This window comes from Podarcis gaigeae (assembly GCF_964106915.1).
Source record: "Podarcis gaigeae genome assembly, chromosome: 10".
NCBI lineage: Eukaryota > Metazoa > Chordata > Lepidosauria > Squamata > Lacertidae > Podarcis > Podarcis gaigeae.
Genome location: NC_139686.1, coordinates 1,235,173 through 1,254,128, shown reverse-complemented (window position 1 = coordinate 1,254,128; position 18,956 = coordinate 1,235,173). Strand labels below are relative to the sequence as shown.

At 54.8% G+C, this 18,956-nt stretch overlaps 1 protein-coding gene across 1 annotated transcript in view; it reads right to left on the bottom strand.

Annotated features, from left to right (window-relative positions):
• Nucleotides 1-17,118, bottom strand: part of PRRT4 (proline rich transmembrane protein 4) — a 28,116-nt gene extending 10,998 nt beyond the window's left edge. Inside the window, exons 1-2 of the mRNA XM_083700150.1 lie at nt 16,938-17,118; nt 716-1,463 (exon numbers count right to left, since the gene is read on the bottom strand). Coding sequence (XP_083556276.1) covers nt 716-1,412 — 697 coding nt within the window. The 5' untranslated portion in view covers nt 1,413-1,463; nt 16,938-17,118. The remainder of the gene's footprint in view (nt 1-715; nt 1,464-16,937) is intronic.
• Between the last annotated feature and the right edge of the window lie 1,838 nt (nt 17,119-18,956).

The window sequence follows — 18,956 nt, the reverse complement described above, 5'->3', positions numbered from 1 at the left end:
AATAGGACTAATTTAGCCAGCTAGTCCTTATGATCATCTCATGTTTATTGGATGGATTCCCCCCCAAATTGATTTTTGAATTCTGAATTTATTGTTATTCATGTTTTATACTGTATCTTATGCTGTTTTTTGTTGCATCAATTGTTTTAAATTTGTTGTTAGCCGCCCTGAGCCCGGTTTTCTGAACCAGGAAGGGCGGGGTATAAATACAATTTATTATTATTATTATTATTATTATTATTATTATTATTATTATTCATAGATTTCCTGTTTAAAAATTGTGAAATATACTTGTTACTAGTATTCTTACTACCCCTCCCAAGGGGCACCAGCCACCCACAAGAAGAGCCTGCAGGATCAGGCCAAGGGCCCATCTAGTCCAGAGACCTGCTCTCTCAGTGGCTGGCCAGATTTCCCAATGGGGAACCCGCAAGAGGGATCCGAGCGGAGCAGCAACTCTCTCCATCTCTGAGCGACCGAGAGGCAGAGCAGAGCTATTGCAAGCCTCTTTTGCCCTATGAATTTCTCCAACCCTCTCTTAAAGCCTTCCAAATGGGTTGGCCGTCACTGCAGCGGGGAGTTCCACAGTTCAACTCTGGAGGAACTCAGCAGGGAGGTGGAAGATGGGGCAAAGCTAGGAGGAGGCACCTCTTCCTAGTCATGGGCTCCAGCGCCCCCTAATGTTGGCCTCCCTCCCCTTGCAACAGATACTCACCCGGTCCCCCCAGTTTGCTGGCAATCTCCGAGATCCCCACCCGGAGCCCAGGGAGCAGCGGGTACCGCCTGGCAGTGCCGCCGCTGCTACTGTTGGACGCCAGGCCTCCCTCCTTGCCCAGCCCGGCCGTCAGGTCAATGTCGATCTTGAATTCCAGCTCCTTGCTGTCTTCGCCCACGGGGGCAGCCAAGGCCTTCTCCGTCAGCCTGGGCCAGAGCGTCAGCGGGTGCTGAGGGGTGGGTCCGGGGCCCGGGAGGTTGGGGTCAGCGGGTGCTGGGGGGCCACCCCAGGCCCACCCCCCGGGCCCAGGGGGGAGCTCCTCAGCAGGGATGCTAGCCTGCCACCCGGAGCCCCCCAGGGCCTCTGCCCAGAAGCGACTGGCGCCCGGCGCCTGGGAGTGGGAGTGGGTGGGGGCAGCTGGCTGGGCGGGGGGCTTTGTGCTGGCCGGCCCCTCGCCCCCCCGGCCCTTGCCTCGCACCTTGATCTTGAAGTTGAGCCCCAGGTTTAGGGACAGACCAGGGGCTTCACTGTGGGTGGGCAGCAGGGTGGGGGTCACCGGTGGGGGGGTGGGGGACGTGCCGGGGGCCTGGAGCCCATGGCTGGAGTTGTTGTCGCTGAGCCCCGCCAGCTGGCGGGGGCCGGGGGGCGTCCCGGAGCCCAGAGGGGGCAGGCAGAGGAGGAGCAGGAACCTCCACATTGGCCTCCGTCTCGTTGCAGGCTCTGTCTGCCAGCCTCTTGCAGGTGGAGCCTGGAGAACAGAGAGAAGAGAAAGTGGGTCAGCAGGACGGGGAGAGGGAGGGAAGACGTCAAAAGAGGGGGCCGGATCTTGCCGATGGGCCAACGAGGCTGGCATCACAGTGGGCAGCCACAGAGGGGGTGGAGGAAGGTGGGTGCGGTTTGCCCTGGGTGTCACCTCTGAGGTGTGTGAAGAAATGCTGTGTGGCATTTAACGTCTGGGAGAGACACTGTGGCTTTGGTGTGCGCAAAAGGCTTTGGTTGCCAAAAGGTCCCCCTCAGCTGTAGGGTGGCCGGCAGACTCCTTGTCGCAAGGTGCAAAAAAAGCTCAACAACTCTGGTCCCCCTCCAAAAAATATGAAATAAAATCAAACCATTTTTGCCGGCAAAAATAAAACAAAAATTTCAAGGTGTATGGGGGAGACAAGAACTTTTCCACACCGGGTACCACCTGACCTTGCTACGCCACTGGCCACAGAGGTGGGGTTAGGGGCATAGCTGTCAACTTTTCCCTTTTCTTGCAAGGAATCTTATTCGGAATAAGGGAATTTCCCTTTAAAAAAGGAAAATGTTGACAGCTATGGTTAGGGGACAGCAACCACTGTGCACACTCTAGGCACCAAGTTAAGAGAGTGAAGCAATGATTGTGGGAGGCATTGTGTAGAGCGCTGCTGAAATCTGACACCCCAAAGTCCACCACTGGCAACCAGTTCCTTGGCCCCGGGTGCCAAGGCGAGCGGGGGACGGGGGGGGGGGGGGTAAGGTGCTGCAGAGCTCCATGATGATGATTGATTAATTAATTAACTTTGCATACTACCCTCCATCCATAGGCTCCAGGGTGGTTTGCAACATAAAATCATTTATTATTATTATTAATAATAATAATAATAATTATAATAACAGTATTTATACCCCGCCCACCTGGCTGGGTTTCCCCAGCCACTCTGGGTAGCTCCCAACAGAATACAGTAGTAGCTCGGGTTAAGTACTTAATTTGTTCTGGAGGTCCATTCTTAACCTGAAACTGTTCTTAACCTGAAGCACCACTTTAGCTAATGGGGCCTCCCGCTGCTGCTGCACCGCTCCCGCACAATTTCTGTTCTCATCCTGAAGCAAAGTTCTTAACCTGAAGTACTATTTCTGGGTTAGTGAAGTCTGTAACCTGCAGCGTATGTAACCCATTGGTACCTGGGTTTATGAACTCAATGCATTCCAGATGTCCGTTCTTAAACCAAAACTGTTCTTAAACCGAGGTGCACTTTCCCTAATGATGCCTCCCGCCACCAGTGCCCTTCCACCATTCGGATTCTGTTCTTAGACCGAGGTAAAGTTCTCAAACACTACTTCCAGTTTTGCGGAGCTCGTAAACAGAATTGTTCATAAACAGGACTGTTCTTAAACCAAGGTACCACTGTATTAAAAACACGATAAAACGTCAAACATTAAAAACTTCCCTAAACCGCAAAATTCATAATAGAAATAAAAACAAAAGCAAACCGAGAGTCCCCCCCCCCCACACACCCAGCACATTTCAAAGGGCATCAGACCTCCATCAGCCAGCGGCCTGGTTGGAGATGAAGGTTTTCACCTGGTGCCTAAAGGTGTTTGAGGAAGGGCGCCAGGTGATCCTTCCTGGGGAGAGTTAGGAGGGGGAATCTCTCTAGAGCAGGGGTAGAGAAACTAAGGCCTGGGGGCCAGATCCAGCCCAATCGCCTTCTGAATCCGGCCCACAGACGGTCCAGGAATCAGCGTGTTTTAACATGAGTAGAATGCATCCTTTTATTTAAAATCCATCTCTGTGTTATTTGTGGGGCAGAGAAATTCGTTCTACTTTTTTCAAAATATAATCCAGCCCCCCACAAGGTCTGAGGGACAGTGGACCGGCTCCCTGCTGAAAAAGTTTGCTGACCCCTGCTCTAGAGCACCACAGCTCCCTCTCCCTGACCCTGGAGTCTGGTCTGATCCTTATCACCTCCTCACATGTACCTGCGCTCTCTTTGGCTGTTTCTATGGCATGATTTGGGGGTTTCCCGTGCCCATGCCTGGCCAGCTCCCCCACTTGCCCTCCCGGCCACCCTGGGAGGCCACAGGCAGAGAGAAAAGCAAACCCCCGCCTCCGTCCCCCTTCAGCCCCAGTCCTTGGTCCAGCCGAATCTGGAAGGTCAGACTTGGCTTGCCTGCAATTAAGCGGAGGGTTGTGGGGAGATAAGAGCAAGCAATAAACAAACAGGGTCATTAGGTGCCCCCAGCTATTGCAGAAAAGGACTCCTTGACCCTCAGTAAACTTATGGAAAATTTTGGGCAGAATTCCCTATGGCTCCCCTTTTGGGAACTGCAGCTCTGCCATCATTTGTCACAGATATGCACATGAGGGCAGGAGTAAAAATCCCCCACTTTATGGGCTTTTCTCCCAGATCCGTGTTTCCGAAAATTGGGTCTCCAGCTGCTTTTGGACTGCAATTCCCATCACCCTGGCGCCTGGCCCTGCTAGCTAGAGATGGGGGGAGTTGTAGTCCGAAAAACAGCAGGAGGCTTGGGTTTGGCAAAGCCTGTCCTAGAGGGACACACAGTATCAGACACCCCCCCCCCCGTGCATTCATTCCTCATGGGCCATAGAATCATGGAAGGTACCCCTGGGTGTCATCTAGTCAAACCCCCCTGCGATGCTGAGATCACAGCTCAGAAATCCCAGACGGAGAGTCAAGAGGTCATCTCCTTTTCAAAAGACCTACACTGGCTCCCAGTACGTTTCCGAGCACAATTCAAAGTGTTGGTGCCTAAATGGCCTCAGCCCAGTATAGCCCAGACACCGAGGTCCAGCTCCGAGGGCCTTCTGGCGGTTCCCTCCCTGTGAGAAGCAAGGTTACAGGGAACCAGGTAGAGGGCCTTCTCGGTAGTGGCGCCCGCCCTGTGAAACACCCTCCCACCAGATGTCAAAGAGAACAACAACTACCAGACTTTTAGAAGACATTTGAAGGCAGCCCTGTTTAGGGAAGCTTTTAATGTTTGATGCATTGTTGTTGTTTAGTTGTTTAGCTGTGTCCAATTCTTCGTGACCCCCTGGACCAGAGCACGCCAGGCCCTCCTGTCTTCCACTGCCTCCCACAGTTTGGTCAAACTCATGCTGGTAGCTTCGAGAACACTGTCCCACTATCTCGTCCTCTGCCGTCCCCTTCTCCTTGTGCCCTCCATCTTTCCCAATATCAGGGTCTTTTCCAGGGAGTCTTCTCTTCTCATGAGGTGGCCAAGGTCTTGGAGCCTCCATTACTGTATTTTAATATTTTGTTGGAAGCTGCCCAGAATGGCTGGGGAAGCCCAGCCAGATGGGCGGGGTATAAATAATAAATATAATAAATAATTGTTGTTGTTGTTGTTGTTGTTGTTGTTGTTGTTGTGATGCTCCCCAGAGAGTTGGCCCTGAAACATCTCGCCCTAATTCAATGGGCAAAGTGGTTGGAACTTCCTGGATAGCTCGGTTGGTTGGAGTGTGATGCCAATAACAAGCAATGTTGCAGTTCATGTGACGCTCTCTTTATGAAGTCGGGTGGTCCTCAACACCCACCTACCCACCCCCACACCTTGCCAACCCCTCCCAGGGAACCCCATCTCTTTGGGAACCCCTGACCTAGGGAATGGTGAGCTCCATTAGTCTAACTCACAGTAAGGCAGCTTTCTGTTTCCAACAAGCCAGAGTTGTGTCATTTGCTTCTGGAGCAGGTCGCACGCCCCACCCCCACCCCCCATCACCACACAGCCTGGTGACCAAGTTAGAAAGTGGATCCCGCCAGGCGCCCAGCTCCCTCCGAGCTCAGTCGGGGAGAAGCGTCCCGTGCAATCGATGTGACAAGAGGACGAGGAGACGCGGGAGGTGACGGTTTCCGCTCCAGCGTCCCAGTTGGAGCAGGGACGTGAGGAGCGGTCCCTCCAGCGAGACGGGATCATGCACGAGCGCACAGCACACGCAGCCAAGAAGAAACTACCCTCCTGCCACTCTCTGGCGAGAGCGGGAGTGTGGCGGGTCGTCACTGTCACCCAGGCTGAGCTGAGCTGGCGGTTGGAGTGCGCTGGGAGGGAAGCAGGAAGACAAGGCAAAGTCACCAAGTCTCGCCCCGTCTTGCACAGGCTGCTCCTCTGAGGCCGGCCAAACTGCCTCGCTTCTCTCCGGAAAACCCAGATCAGTGGTCCATCTAGTTCCGTATTGCCTGCTCAGACTGGCAGCGACTCTCCTGGGTTTCAGGCAAGCACACAACCCCCGCCTTAACTGGAGTAGGAAGAGTGAGCCACCTGCGTCCAAAGAGGGGCTCTTCCTCTTCCCCAGGGGAACCTGAAAAATCTAAACCTAAAAACCTAAAAATCCTGAAAGCCTGAGCAATGGTCCTGAACGCTCCGCAACTATGGACTTATCCCCACTTACCTTCCTTCTGCACAGCCAGAGCTTTAAAACGCTGTGCTCTTTCTTTTCTCTGGAGCCTTCCCTGCAGAAACCTGCTCTTTAAAGCGGAATCGGAAGAAATGGCAATCCATGGGCAAACCAAATTGCCATTTATTTATTTTTGTGCTTCTGCTTTAAAGAGCTGGGTTTCTGCCAAAAAAGAAAGAGCAAGTGGATACAGAGTTTTAAACCTCTCACTGAAGAAGCCATGCCTTTGGAGGAAACTAGGGAACTTGCTCCCAAAGGTGGCAAGAGGAGGGGGAGGAGGAGAGGGCGATCGATGGCTCCTAGGCACCATGGATCTGCTCTGCCTCCGTGGTCAGAGGCACTGAGGCTTCTGAGTGCCAGTTGCTGGAAGCCACAAAGAGGTGGACTTAAGGGAGAGCAACCACTTTGAAACCCCAAGGTCTGCCACTGCCACAGGAGGGGACAGGGTTCTTGGGCTGGAATCCTGTTTGCGGATTTACAACAACAACAACAACAACACCCCGCCCATCTGGCTGAGCGGGGTGTTGTTGTTGTTGTTGGAATCCCTGCCACGGGGTGAGCTCCCAATGCTCAGTCCCTGCTCCTGCCAACCTAGCAGTTCGAAAGCACGTCAAACTGCAAGTAGATAAATAGGTACCACTCTGGCGGGAAGGTAAACGGCGTTTCCGTGCGCTGCTCTGGTTTGCCAGAAGCGGCTTGGTCCTGCTGGCCACATGACCCGGAAGCTATACGCCAGCTCCCTCGGCCAATAAAGCGAGATGAGTGCCGCAACCCCAGAGTCGGCCATGACTGGATCTAATGGTCAGGGGTCCCTTTACCTTTATCTTTACCTCTACCTATGGACGTGATCTGTTCCGCGGTGCCATTTGCACCCTGAAAAGTCCGTAAATTGAGTGCCGCTTCTGCACATGACACAATAGAGCGTTCCTGCGCATGCGCTAAGTGCACAGAACGCTTCTGTACATGTGCGTGTGGAAGTATACACTTCCGGGTTTGCTGTGTTCAGAACCCAAAAATCCGCAACAGGAACCTAACGCAACTAGAGGTATGACTGTAAGTTTTTTATCTCCGTGGCATCTGAAGGGAGGGCGTTCCACAGGGTGGGCGCCACCACCGAGAAGGCCCTCTGCCTGGTTCCCTGTAACTTGGCTTCTCACAGGGAGGGAACCGCCAGAAGGCCCTCAGAGCTGGACCTCAGTGTCCGGGCTGAACGACAGGGATGGAGACACTCCTTCAGGAGTGTCTTTTTGGCCGCCGTGAGAACAGAATGCTGGACTGGATGGGCCAATGGCTGATCCAGCAGGCTCTTCTGAGGCTCTTTGGGGTATTCTGCTGCCAGCTGACCTGCCCATCCTTGCCTCTTTGAAGAAGCACGGCAGAGTTCAGCCCTGGGCACTTGTGCCCTGACAAACTCTCTTTCCGCAGTGTCGCATCAGCGCAGCCACGACGCCCTTCCTGAAACCGGCTCGGCAGGGATGTGAAGAGACAGGGCAGAATGCAGGCTGGCACCTCGGCGGCACCCTTCCCCGAGGGGGCCGGTCGGCCGACAGGTGTAGAAGCAGGACGTCAATCGGGCTGACAGTCCTCTGCCGAGCGCAGCAGTTCCTTGCGGAGCGGCTGGAGGCCTCACGCGGACGGCACAGTCTGGACGTGCCGGTGGTGGGGGCTGGGGAGGAGGGGGACACACACGGCTGCTGTGGTGCTGGGTCTGGCAAGCACTGCAAGGACCCACCCTTCCCAATCGACGGCACCCATTCTGCAGCCCCTGTTTGACGCACCATCAGCCGGCACCCAGATAGCAACCCAAGGCTTTTTGCTCGGGTCCCTGAATGACCCAAAGCTATGGGTATGGGGGCACACATGGGTGCAAAAGTGGGCGCAGAATGATCAGAGGCCAGTGCTGGATTTGTTGTTGTTGTTTAGTCGTTTAGTCGTGTCTGCCTCTTCGTGACCCCCTGGACCAGAGCACGTCAGGCACCTCTGTCCTCCACTGCCTCCCACAGTTTGGTCAAACTCATGCTGGTATCTTCGAGAACACTGTCCCACCATCTTGCCCTCTGTCGTCCCCTTCTCCTTGTGCCCTCCATCTTCCCAACATCAGGGTCTTTTCCAGGGAGTCTTCTCTTCTCATGAGGTGGCCAAAGTATTGGAGTCTCAGCTTCAGGATCTGTCCTTCCAGTGAGCACTCAGGGCTGATTTCCTTAAGAATGGAGAGGTTTGATCTTCTTGCAGTCCATGGGACTCTCCAGAGTCTTCTCCAGCGCCAGAATTCAAAAGCATCAATTCTTTGGCGATCAGCCTTCTTTATGGTCCAGCTCTCACTTTCATACATTACTACTAGGAAAACCATAGCTTTAACTATACGGACCTTTGTTGGCAAGGGGATGTCTCTGCTTTTTAAGATGCTGATTTAAGTGCTAGATTTGCGTATAAGCTAAACAAGCTCTAGCTTAGGGCCCCACTCTCTTGGGGGCCCCAAAAAAATTTAAAGGGAAAAAACTGGATGTACATTTCCAAAATATAAGATAAAAAACAAATAAAATAAAAGCTACATACAGCAACCGTGTTTTGTGTTGTGTTGGCTCCTCGGATGTAAGTCATGGGCCCCGCCTGCTAGCCTGCTCCCTAAAGTATCACCGGTTTGCTCCTTTCTATATATTGGGTGCCTACATTCTAAATGGACTGGTTGCATGACAACATATGCAAATAGCTTGAGATATGTACAGTGGTATCTTGGGTTACAGACGCTTCAGGTTACAGACACTTCAGGTTACAGACTCCACTAACCCAGAAATAGTACCTCGGGTTAAAAACTTTGCTTCAGGATGAGAACAGAAATCGTGCGGTGGCAGCGCGGCGGCAGCAGGAGGCCCCATTAGCTAAAGTGGTGCTTCAGGTTAAGAACAGTTTCAGGTTAAGAACAGACCTCCAGAACGATTTAAGTTCTTAACCCGAGGTACCACTGTATTAGGTCCATCAATGACCATATAGCATCTATTCAACACAAAAACCAGTGACAATTTGTTGTTGACAAAGGACAGCTGGACATATCAAGGGCCCCATTACCATCAGTAGCTGAGGGCCACATCAAATCCGGCCCTGATCAGGGGCCATGGGCCTGATCCAGGAGGCTCGTCTCATGTTCTTATGGCCGAAAGTGAGCAGGTATTACGCATTGCACCCCATCCGTGGGTGGGTAGTTGGGTACCCAAATGGATGACAGGCGGGTCATAAAGTGTTTTAAACAATGAAGAAATGATCCAATAGCCCTCTAAAGGCTCACTAGACATTTGCACATTTCTTCTCCATGCTTAGAAAACTCGCATTGCGGGGGGGGGGGGGTGGACTAGACGGCATTTGGGTTTCCTCCCAGCTCGAGGATTCTCTGCTTCTGGGATTGACGCATCAACAGGGCCCATTAGAAGCTGGGAGGCGCTGAGAGGCAAAGAGCCCCCCCCCCCCCGGGGAGCCAACGCCCCTTTCAGATCTTTGTAGATCTTTGCAGGGCTCCTCTTATCTCTGGCATGCAGAGAAGCCGGGAAGTCAGGATTCTTTGCCTGAGCCCATGACCTATGGCTGACCCGGGGGGAGGGCAGAAAGGCTTCTCCCTGGAGCACCCCAAGTCCCCCGCCAGCCACACCTTTGAGGCACAGAGGGCTGCCAGAATGGGACGTCCTCTTCTTCTTCTTCTTCTTCTTCTTCTTCTTCTTCTTCTTCTTCTTCTTCTTCTTCTGCGATCCCTCGTAGCCAAGTAAGATTGTCTTCCATAAACACGGTTTTAACAGCGAGTCTGTAAGTGACTGTGGAGGCCAATTCTGGATCCACACATCCTTCCACAGTGGGGACATTGGTTTCCAGGCAGAAGTTGATCCCGGTGTGGATTTGCCAAGCGTGCCTTCCTCCTAGCACGTTTCTCTCTTGCGTCCTGAGTTCGAGTGTCTTCAAAGCCCATGGCACCTTTGGGAAAGGCTGTTCTCCAACTGGAGCACTTGCAGGCCAGTGTTTCCCAGTTGTCGGTGCTTATACTACCTTTTTTTAGATTTGCCTTGAGAGAGTCTTTAAACCTCTTGTTGACCACCAGCATTACCCTTTCCATTTTTAAGTTCAGAATAGAGTAGTTGCTTCAGCAGACAATCATCAGGCATCTGCCCAACATGACCAGTCCAACAAAGTTGATGTTGAAGAATCATTGCTTCAACACTGGTGATCTTTGCTTCTTCCAGTACACTGGCATTAGTTCGTCTGTCTTCCCACAAGGGTCCTGAGCTCTGTGAGTATGGCTTTCTCCCGAATGAAGTGCAGAGTGTTTGAGGACCTGGACATTCGCAGGGAAACCAAAATGCTTCTTTACAGAACTATTGTAGAACAGGACAGCAGGTTTGCCTCCAGTGCAATGCAGCACCAGGTTGGCATTGCAGTGGCCCAGCGGCCAGGGCAGGAAAGCCCCCTCCTTCCTGGCTCCTGCTCTCCAAAGGCTCAGGAACCAGCTGGGGAGCTGATGGTCGGGGTGGCTGGGACACCCTGCGAGCATCTAGCAGGATGCAGCGTCCCATGGGAGCCTAGCCCACGACAGTGGTTTTGCTGGGCTGGGACAGCTCCACACTCCGTGAGATTCAGGCCATCTATACCTGCCCAGGGATAGTCGCAGCTATACAGAAATCAAAAGACGTCAGGAACCAGACAGCCAGGGCTTATCATCACATACCTTTTTGCCCCACTCTTTCCAGTCTGCACTTAAAGGCATTTTCGTCTTTGCTCCAGAGCTTTTCCCACAACCCCCCTCCACTCTTTAGTGCTCAACTGGAGCAAACAGCAATTCAGGGTTTCCACAGACTGATGTTTGCTCCGACTGAGCGCTAAAGAGTGTGTTTTCACGGGGAAAGCTCTGCAGCAAAAAAAGAGGGGATGCTCGGACACAGAGCTTTAAAGTGCAGACCATGCCTGGAAAGACTGGAGGAAAGGGAAGTGTGGCGTAATGGTTAGAGTGTCAGACTAGGACCTGGGAGAGGCCAGGATTCCCCACTCAGCCACAAAGCTTGCTGGGGGGCCTTGGGGGGCCAGTCACTGCCTCTTTCAACCCAGCCTACCTCACAGGGCTGTTGTGATGATAAAACAGGGAGGCCTATGCAAGCCACGTTGAGCTCTTTAGAGGCAAAAAAATCAGGGAATGAAAATGCATTCGGTCCATCCATATGCGAACTAGGCTTAGAAAGGCCTCTAGCTGGTGGCTGCTTCTGAACAGCTTTGAGCACAGATGCGTTTCTGTGAAATGCGATATATAAATAAATAGGCTGCGACTTGTACGTTTTGCACCCAGTCGGGGCCCGTCTGCTGCCTCGAGTACAAACTCCACATGCCTGGCAGCATCGATGGGGAAGGGTGCCAGTGTGAATGAGGGAACGTCCCCCACTCTGTGAAATAAGCAAGGGTGAGAACAGGGCCGGATTGAGGTTTGATGAGGCCCTCAGCTCCTGAAGGTCATGGGGCCCTTGATATGTCCAGCTGTCCTTTGTCCACAGCAAATTGTCACAGGCTTTTTTTGCTATAGGTAACTAAAGCCATTTGCACATAACAAAATACGTAGTTGTTGAAAAGTCAATGCAGAATGTCAGCACCCTCTATATAGAAACCAGTGATATTTTAGGGAGCAGGCTAGCAGGCGGGGCCCATGACTTACATCCTAGGAGCCCACACAACACAAAACACTGTTGCTGCATGTAGGTTTTATTTTATTTGTTTTTTATTTTCTATTTTGGAAATGTACATCTTGTTTGTTTTTCCTTTAATATTTTTTTTGTGGGCCCCCAAGAGAGGGGGCCCTAAGCTATAGCTTCTTTAGCTTATACGTAAATCCGGCACTGGGTGCGAGGCATCTTCCTCCACCTGTTTTGCCAGGAAAACTGGCCATTTCCACCCGGATGGGCTGCATGCGAGCCGTTCACAAAGGAGACGAGGGAATCCCATCCTGGAGTGAGGCTTGGAATGTGGGAAGCTGGTCTGCTCTGAGTCCCTCCAGCCGTACGCGGAGATGTCAGGAATTGAACCCGGGGCATTCTGCATGCAAGGCAGATGTCCTGCCGCTGAGCAGCAGCCCTTCCCTGGCTGGAGGAGTCCTGGGAGAGGGGGTGCTGAGCCCTGGGACAGAATCACAGACCGGTAGGGCCCCCCTGATTTGTCTGCAGAAGAACCCCAGTTCACTCCCTATCAAAACCAGGCAGGGCTGAGGGAAGCCCCCTGTCTGAGATCCCCCATCAGGAGCTGATGGAAGTGTCACCCAGAGCTCAATGGACCAGTTTGGGAGGTGAGGGCATTGGTTTGTTCTGGTTATCATTAGGTACGTTGCAGTTTCGTTCTGTGAACCTGCCCTGGGTTCTTCGGACGAAAGGTAGAATACAAATTAAATAAAGGTGGTCTGACTCTGTCTGAGGCAGCTGCTTCCTCCGGTCCCATTTGATCGAACCGACCTGGGGCTTGGGAGAAAGGAGTTCCTCACTGCTCTGCAATTTACACCCAGCATGGGACACGGGTGGCGCTGTGGTCTAAACCACTGAGCCTCTTGGGCTTGCCAATCAGTTCGAATCCATACGACGGGGTGAGCTCCCGTTGCTCTGTCCCAGCTCCTGCCAACCTAGCACTTTGAAAGCATGCCAGCACAAGTAGATAAATAGGTATCGCTCCGGCGGGCAGGTAAACGGCATTTCCATGTGCTCTGGTTTCCACCACAGTGTTCTGTTATACCAGAAGCGGTTTAGTCCTGCTGGCCACATGACCCAGAAAGCTGTCTGTGGACAAACACCAGCTCCCTCGGCCTGAAAGCAAGATGAGTGCCACAACCCCTTAGTTGCCTTTGACTGGACTTAACTGTCCAGGGGTCCTTTACCTTTTTTACCTTTTACCCAGGATGGGCCACCCAGAAGGCAGTCAAATGCCAGCACCCGAAGCCCCTCTCTTGCTCGACTAGAAGCGGCCGAATCCAGGAGACTCTCCTAATGTTCTTATGACATGCATGCCCTCTGCTGGGTGCATATGTGTGCATGTGGAATGGAGAGCACATGTGAGCTGCCCCGACTCCCCATTGTGCTTGTCTGGGGGGGGGGACAGGACCCTCTGCTTCTTTGGAGGGGCCAGGCAAGAGGTGAGGGGTTGCAGAGAGAGAGGGCGGAAATATGAGAGACAGGAGCAGACCTGCCGAGGCATCTGGCTCTCGGAGCTGGCCTTGGCCCCAGGGACAGCAAGGCTCCTAAATCCCAGGGTAAGCACAGAGACACCCCCCTCTCCCCACCCCCCAAGCAGCTTGCAGCAAAACAGCCCCAGCCAAACCCTCAACAACAAGCCGTCTGAGTCACGGGGCTGGGTGGGTGGCAAACAACACAGCCCCGACAAGAGGCGCATGGACAGCTCTGCACACCCACAACCCACAACAGTCACCATGGCAGAAAGTGAGCAGGAGGAGGAGGAGGAGGGTGGTTTTCAAAGAGGATTGAGCAAATTCATGGAGCAGGAGAGAGCTCTGGGTAGCTGCTAGCTGTTGTGCTCACCTATAGCCACCTATAGCTAGGGACGCTGGTGGCACTGTGGGTTAACCCACAGAGCCTAGGACTTGCCGATCAGAAGGTCAGCGGTTCGAATCCCTGCGATGGGGTGAGCTCCTGTTGCTCAGCCCCAGCTCCTGCCAACCTAGCAGTTCGAAAGCACCTCAAAGTGCAAGTAGATAAATAGGTACCACTCCGGCGGGAAGGTAAACGGCGTTTCCGTGCGCTGCTCTGGTTCGCCAGAAGCGGCTTAGTCCTGCTGGCCACATGACCCAGAAGCTGTACGCTGGCTCCCTCGGCCAGTAAAGCAAGATGTACGCTGCAACCCCAGAGTCGTCTGCGATTGGACCTAATGGTCAGGGGTCCCTTTACCTTTATAGCCAGTGGCGTAGCAGGGTCAGGTGGTACCCGGTGCAGAAAATTTCTCAGCACCCACCCCGCACATTGAAATCTTTTCGCTGAGCTTTTTTGGGGGGATTCCAGGGTTTGCCAAAGTTGTTCAGCTTTTTGCTCCAGAGTTCCCCCTCCCCTCTGCCTGTTTGCTCGCCTGCCTCCTTCACGTCCTCTCCCTGCATGCCTTCTCCACCAGCCCGGGAGCGCGGGGCTGTATAAACGAAGGCGGAAGGGGGGGACACCGCAGCTCCTGCCCTTCCCCAGATGGATCGGGGTAGGCGGGAGTTGCGGGCGGGTGATGCGCCGAATGTCAGCCCCCTCAATGACACCTGGGGCAGTCCGCCCCCTACCGCCCCCACCTTGCTCTGCCCCTGCGCATAGCTCAGTTGCTAGGGTATGAAACACTTCAGGGTTGTGGGTTCGAGTTCCACATTGGGCAAAAGAGTCATGCTTTGCAGGGGAGGTTGGACCAGATGACCCTCGCGGTCCCTTCCCGTTCTACGATTCTGGGATGGCTACGCTTTGCTCTCCACAGTCAGAGGCAGCCGTGCTTCTGAATCCCAGCAGCTGAAAACCGTAGGAGGGGAGAGCAGCTCTTGTGTTTGCTGGTTTCCCACAGGCACCTGTGAGAACAGAATGCCGGACTGGGTGAGCCACTGGCCTGATCCAGCAGGATTATCGTTAAGATCTTACGTGGCAAGGCAGGAGCTGGCTCTCACCGAACACACCAGGCAGGGCGTGTGAGGATGGGGGGGGGGGACAGGGGCCCACCTGAGCCCAGAAGCATCTTCCTTTCAGCTCCAGGGTCCCGAAGGTATGAAAAGCTGCCCACCTTTCAGGTTTAGTTTTGGGCAAATGGCGGTGAAACTCTTCTCCTGAGTAGGGCCAGGAGAAGTCAGAGCACCAAGAGCACTTTGGGGCATGTGCAGAATGCCTTCTGTCCTCGGAGCCTGCCCGGGAGGCCATGCTTGGTGATCCCAGCACCCTCTCCCCCATGGCAACCGGCCAGGGCAAGCAGATGCCTCTCCCTGTCCTGGGTGCCCATGGGGAGGGCAGTGGGCAGGGTAGGCTGCCAGTCCCCCCGAAAGAGACCCCAGCCAGCGCCCAATGCAAACCATGGCACTTTGCTTTCCTGCCTTGTTTTAGTACCATATGTTATTATCTGCTCATGTGCCCTTTCCCTTCAACCAGTTTAAATTGCAAAGGGGAAATTCACAACCTTCCAGTATGAAGCAGCAGGAGAAAAGCTGCATTTGCAGGACTGGGAAGCCTGGGGAAATGAGGGGAAAGATTCCTAAGCAATGAGAGTGTTGCAAAGTCACGGTGCCACCACCAAGAAGGCCCTTCTTCGTCCCTCCAGCCACCCCTTAGAGGGCAGGAGCGCCAGAGACAGGATCCTGGTGCAATGTGGACAAGCACATGACATGGACCCCAGGGACCCTTTGGGGGCCCCTCCGGTCTCCCCCTCCTCAGCTGGGGAGGGATTTCAAGGTCAACAAGGAGCAGCAGTCCGAGTTGAGCCTGGAAAGAAACTGGGAGCTGCCACACACAAAGAGACCCAGGCCCCAGGTCTGTGCAAATACTGTGGGTTGCACCTGCCCCCAAGCCCTACTCAGAGTATACCCATTGAAATCAAGAGGCATGACTAAGTCCATCCATGTTAATGGCCCTGACTGTATTCAGGGCTAGCTGCAGATTCCAAATTGCCTGCAAGAGCTTTGAACACCCAGGCAGAAAGGTGGCAGGAGGCTCAAGTAAGAAGGAAACCAGCCCTCAAGTCCCTCTGCCCCAGAGATGGGAGGGAGCTGTCTTCCTTACCTGCAGGCTGAATGGAGAGATCTCCCTGCCATGGGGCTGTCAGATGCGTTTTTGGCCCCAGTGAATCTTTGCACGTTTTAAATGCCCCTCTCTGGGCTGTTCTGCTACAGCCTCTCCCTCTGCCCTATGTGAGCTTGTGGGTGTGCAAATTGCCCCATGGAAAAAGCTGTCCTGCTCCTCCCAGAGGACAGCTGGTGCCCCCCCTTACGGCCAATCTGAAGCCCATTCTGTTCCTCTCCTTCTCTGTCACAGCGTGTAGAAGGAGAACGTGGGAAGAACTTGCCCGGTCCGGCCAAGGGCTCATCTCCTCCAGCCTGCCTGTGGGGAAACCAGCAAGCAGGATCGGAGCTCAAGAGGAGCGAATCTCCCCTCCTGCGGTTTCCAGCCACTGGCATTCAGAAGCGTTGCCGCCTCCGACTGGCGAGGCAGAGTCCGGCCATCCTTAACGCCTCGCAGTAACTCTTAAGACCCAGGCGAGGTGAGAAGGAGACCTCAGAACCTAAAAGCAACCCACATGCCGGGAAAGGGGGGGGGGACTGAGGGCGTCCACACGTGCCCCAAAGAAGGCCAGGCCACTGGGCAAGGCGCCTGCGGAACCTCGGTGAGCCAGAGGGCTCTAGTCAGCCAGCCAAGCTGCAGGCAAGAGAAGAGCAGCGCCCGCTTCTCAGAACGCAACCAGAGTCATTAGAGGGGAGGGTAAGGCTACTCTGGCCGCCTCGAATCAGGTCAGAATCCAAACTGCCCTTGCACCGTCTCGTCTGAACGTTCGGCACTGCCAGATGAAGGTACGGGAGGGGGAGAGAGCGAGAGGGCCTCTTGGAAAAATAGCCCCCCAGCACAACACCGCGCGCATCTTCCGCGGAGCGCAGCTGACCCAGAGAGAGCGAGAGCGGGCGCGTAAAAGCCGCGCGCACATCAGCCCCGGCCAGTCCGCCCCGTCGGCTTCCTTGCCCCGCGGACGGTCCCGGGCAGGCGAGCAGGGGGGCGGGCGACGGAGAGCCCTGTCCCCAACCCAGGGCCCCGATCCTGGAGGGCTCCTGCCCTTCAGCAGGAGGAGGGATGGAGGTGCCCCCCGCTCCCCTCCCGCGAGGGCGCCTGCGGCAACTCAGCACCCCCCCCCCTCTTCTAGCCTGCATTTCAGCAGCAGAGCCGGCCTTTCTCTCCTCCCCCCCCCCCGCCCGCCCCCGGCACAGCCTGCACCCAACTCTGCCCCCCTCCTGCCCCACGGAAGGCGCCTCTGGCTTGCCGCGCAGCCCCGCCGCGGCCGCCCGTCGGGGGGCTTTCCGGCCCCGGCCGCTCCTCGCCCCGCGCCGGAGCCGCTCACCTGGACGCGCTGTTGCCGCAGCCGCCTGGCTCGGGCTGGGCTCCTCGGCTGGCGCCGCGCACGACGAGGCGGAGGCGACGAGCAGCAGCAGCAGCGCCGGCCGCGGCTCCTCCTCTCTGCCGCCCGTCGGAGGGACGCGCGCAGCAGCAGCAGCAGCGCGCCGAGGAGGCAGGCGAGCGCCCGGGCCGCCCCCTCCCTGGCGGAGCCACTCCGGATTCCGTGCGCATCCACTGGCGCGCGCGCCGACGCTCATCCCCGCCCTCGCCGCAGCCGCAGGCTCGCTGGGGGCCCGAGGACCGGGGAGAGGGCTTCGGACTCAAGGAGAAAGGGTGCCCGAGCATGTACAGAGGACCACCAGCCCATGGCAGCAGAGACCCACCAACCTTTGCTACCGCAGAAGGCAGAGTGAGCATTCAAGAGGATATGATTGGACCCAAACTCACAAAATGGATTTCAGTAGGAAGAAATCCAAGGTTCAACACGAGGTTTTTAAGCAGAGGTTGGGTGGCCGTCTGCCAGGGATGCTTTTGTTGAGATTCCTTCATTGCAGGGGGTTGGGCTGGATGACCTTCAGGGTCCCTTCCAGCTCTAGGGTTCTTGTTGCCGTTCGTCTGTTCGGGTGTGAAGTCAAACCGCTGTGTTAGCAGCACTGAAGTGACCTCCCTGGGGCGCAAGCCTGGGCAAGTCTATGATTCTAGGAAAAATTAGATTAGGATGGGGGACGCCTGGATTACTAGCAGTACGTGTGAAAAGGATCTATGGGTTTTGGTGGAGCACAAGGTGAACATGAGCCCACAGTGAGATGCAGCAGCGAAAAAAGCTAAGCCTATTCTAGGCTTCATCAACAGAAGTCTGGTGTCCAGATCAAGGGAAGTCATAGTCCCGCCCTATTCTGCCTTGGTCAGATCCCACCTGGAATACTGTGTCCAGTTCTGGGCACCACAATTTGAGAAGGATTTTGACAAGCTGGAAGGTGTGCAGAGGAGGGCAGCCAAGATGATCAAGGGTCCGAAAACCAAGCCTGATGAGGAGTGGTTGAAGGAGCTGGCTATGTACAAGTGACAATAAAGTACAGTGGTACCTCGGGTTACAGATGCTTCAGGTTACAGACGCTACAGGTTACAGACTCTACTAACCCAGAAATAGTACCTCGGGCTAAGAACTTTGCTTCAGGATGAGAACAGAAATCGTGCTTCGGTGGCGCGGTGGCAGCAGGAGGCCCCATTAGCTAAAGTGGTGCTTCAGGTTAAGAACAGTTTCAGGTTAAGAACGGACCTCTGGAATGAATTAAGTACGTAACCCGAGATACCACTGTATTTCAATTATGTGTAGCCTGGGGAAGAGGAGACTGAGATGTGCTATGAGAGCTCTGAGGGGCTGTCACCATCTTTTATTCTGCTGCTCCAGAGGGTAGGACTAGATGACCCTTGGGAGTCCCTTTTAACTGTACAGCACTTGGGGGGGGGCATTTGGTTTGCCTCTGACCAGGGAGGCCTGCCCAGCCATTGTGGCTTTGGAGATGTTCAACACACACACCACAGGCAGCCACCTTCCACTTAGCTGGACCTTTGGTCCATCTCGCTCAATATTGCCTACACTGACTGGCAGCTTCTGCCTGGGGGGCAAGGGGGTCTTTCCATTGCCCTACCTGGAGATGCTGTGGACTGAGCCAGGGACCTTGCCACACTGCCACGCTCTGAACTCTCAAGATCCAGCTCTGCCGCCTCCTTCTCCTGGGAGGAATCTGTCCCTGGATAAACTCGTTTGCCCCCCCAGGGAAGCTGGCCTCGCCCATGGCTGGCATGCAGCAGCACCTGCTGTGGTGGGAAGGGCAGCTGCCAGGGTGAGCAAGAGCCCCTTGGTGCCAGGGAATCTCCCAGCCAGGCTGCCGTCCTGGAATGAGCAGCCAAATGTCACCAGAGCCCAGAAGGCGCTGGGGAGTCTCTTGCCACCCCATGGGCATCCGGGCTTTTGCCTTGCCTTCTGTGGCTGGGGGGGGGGCTTCCCTGCACCCACCTC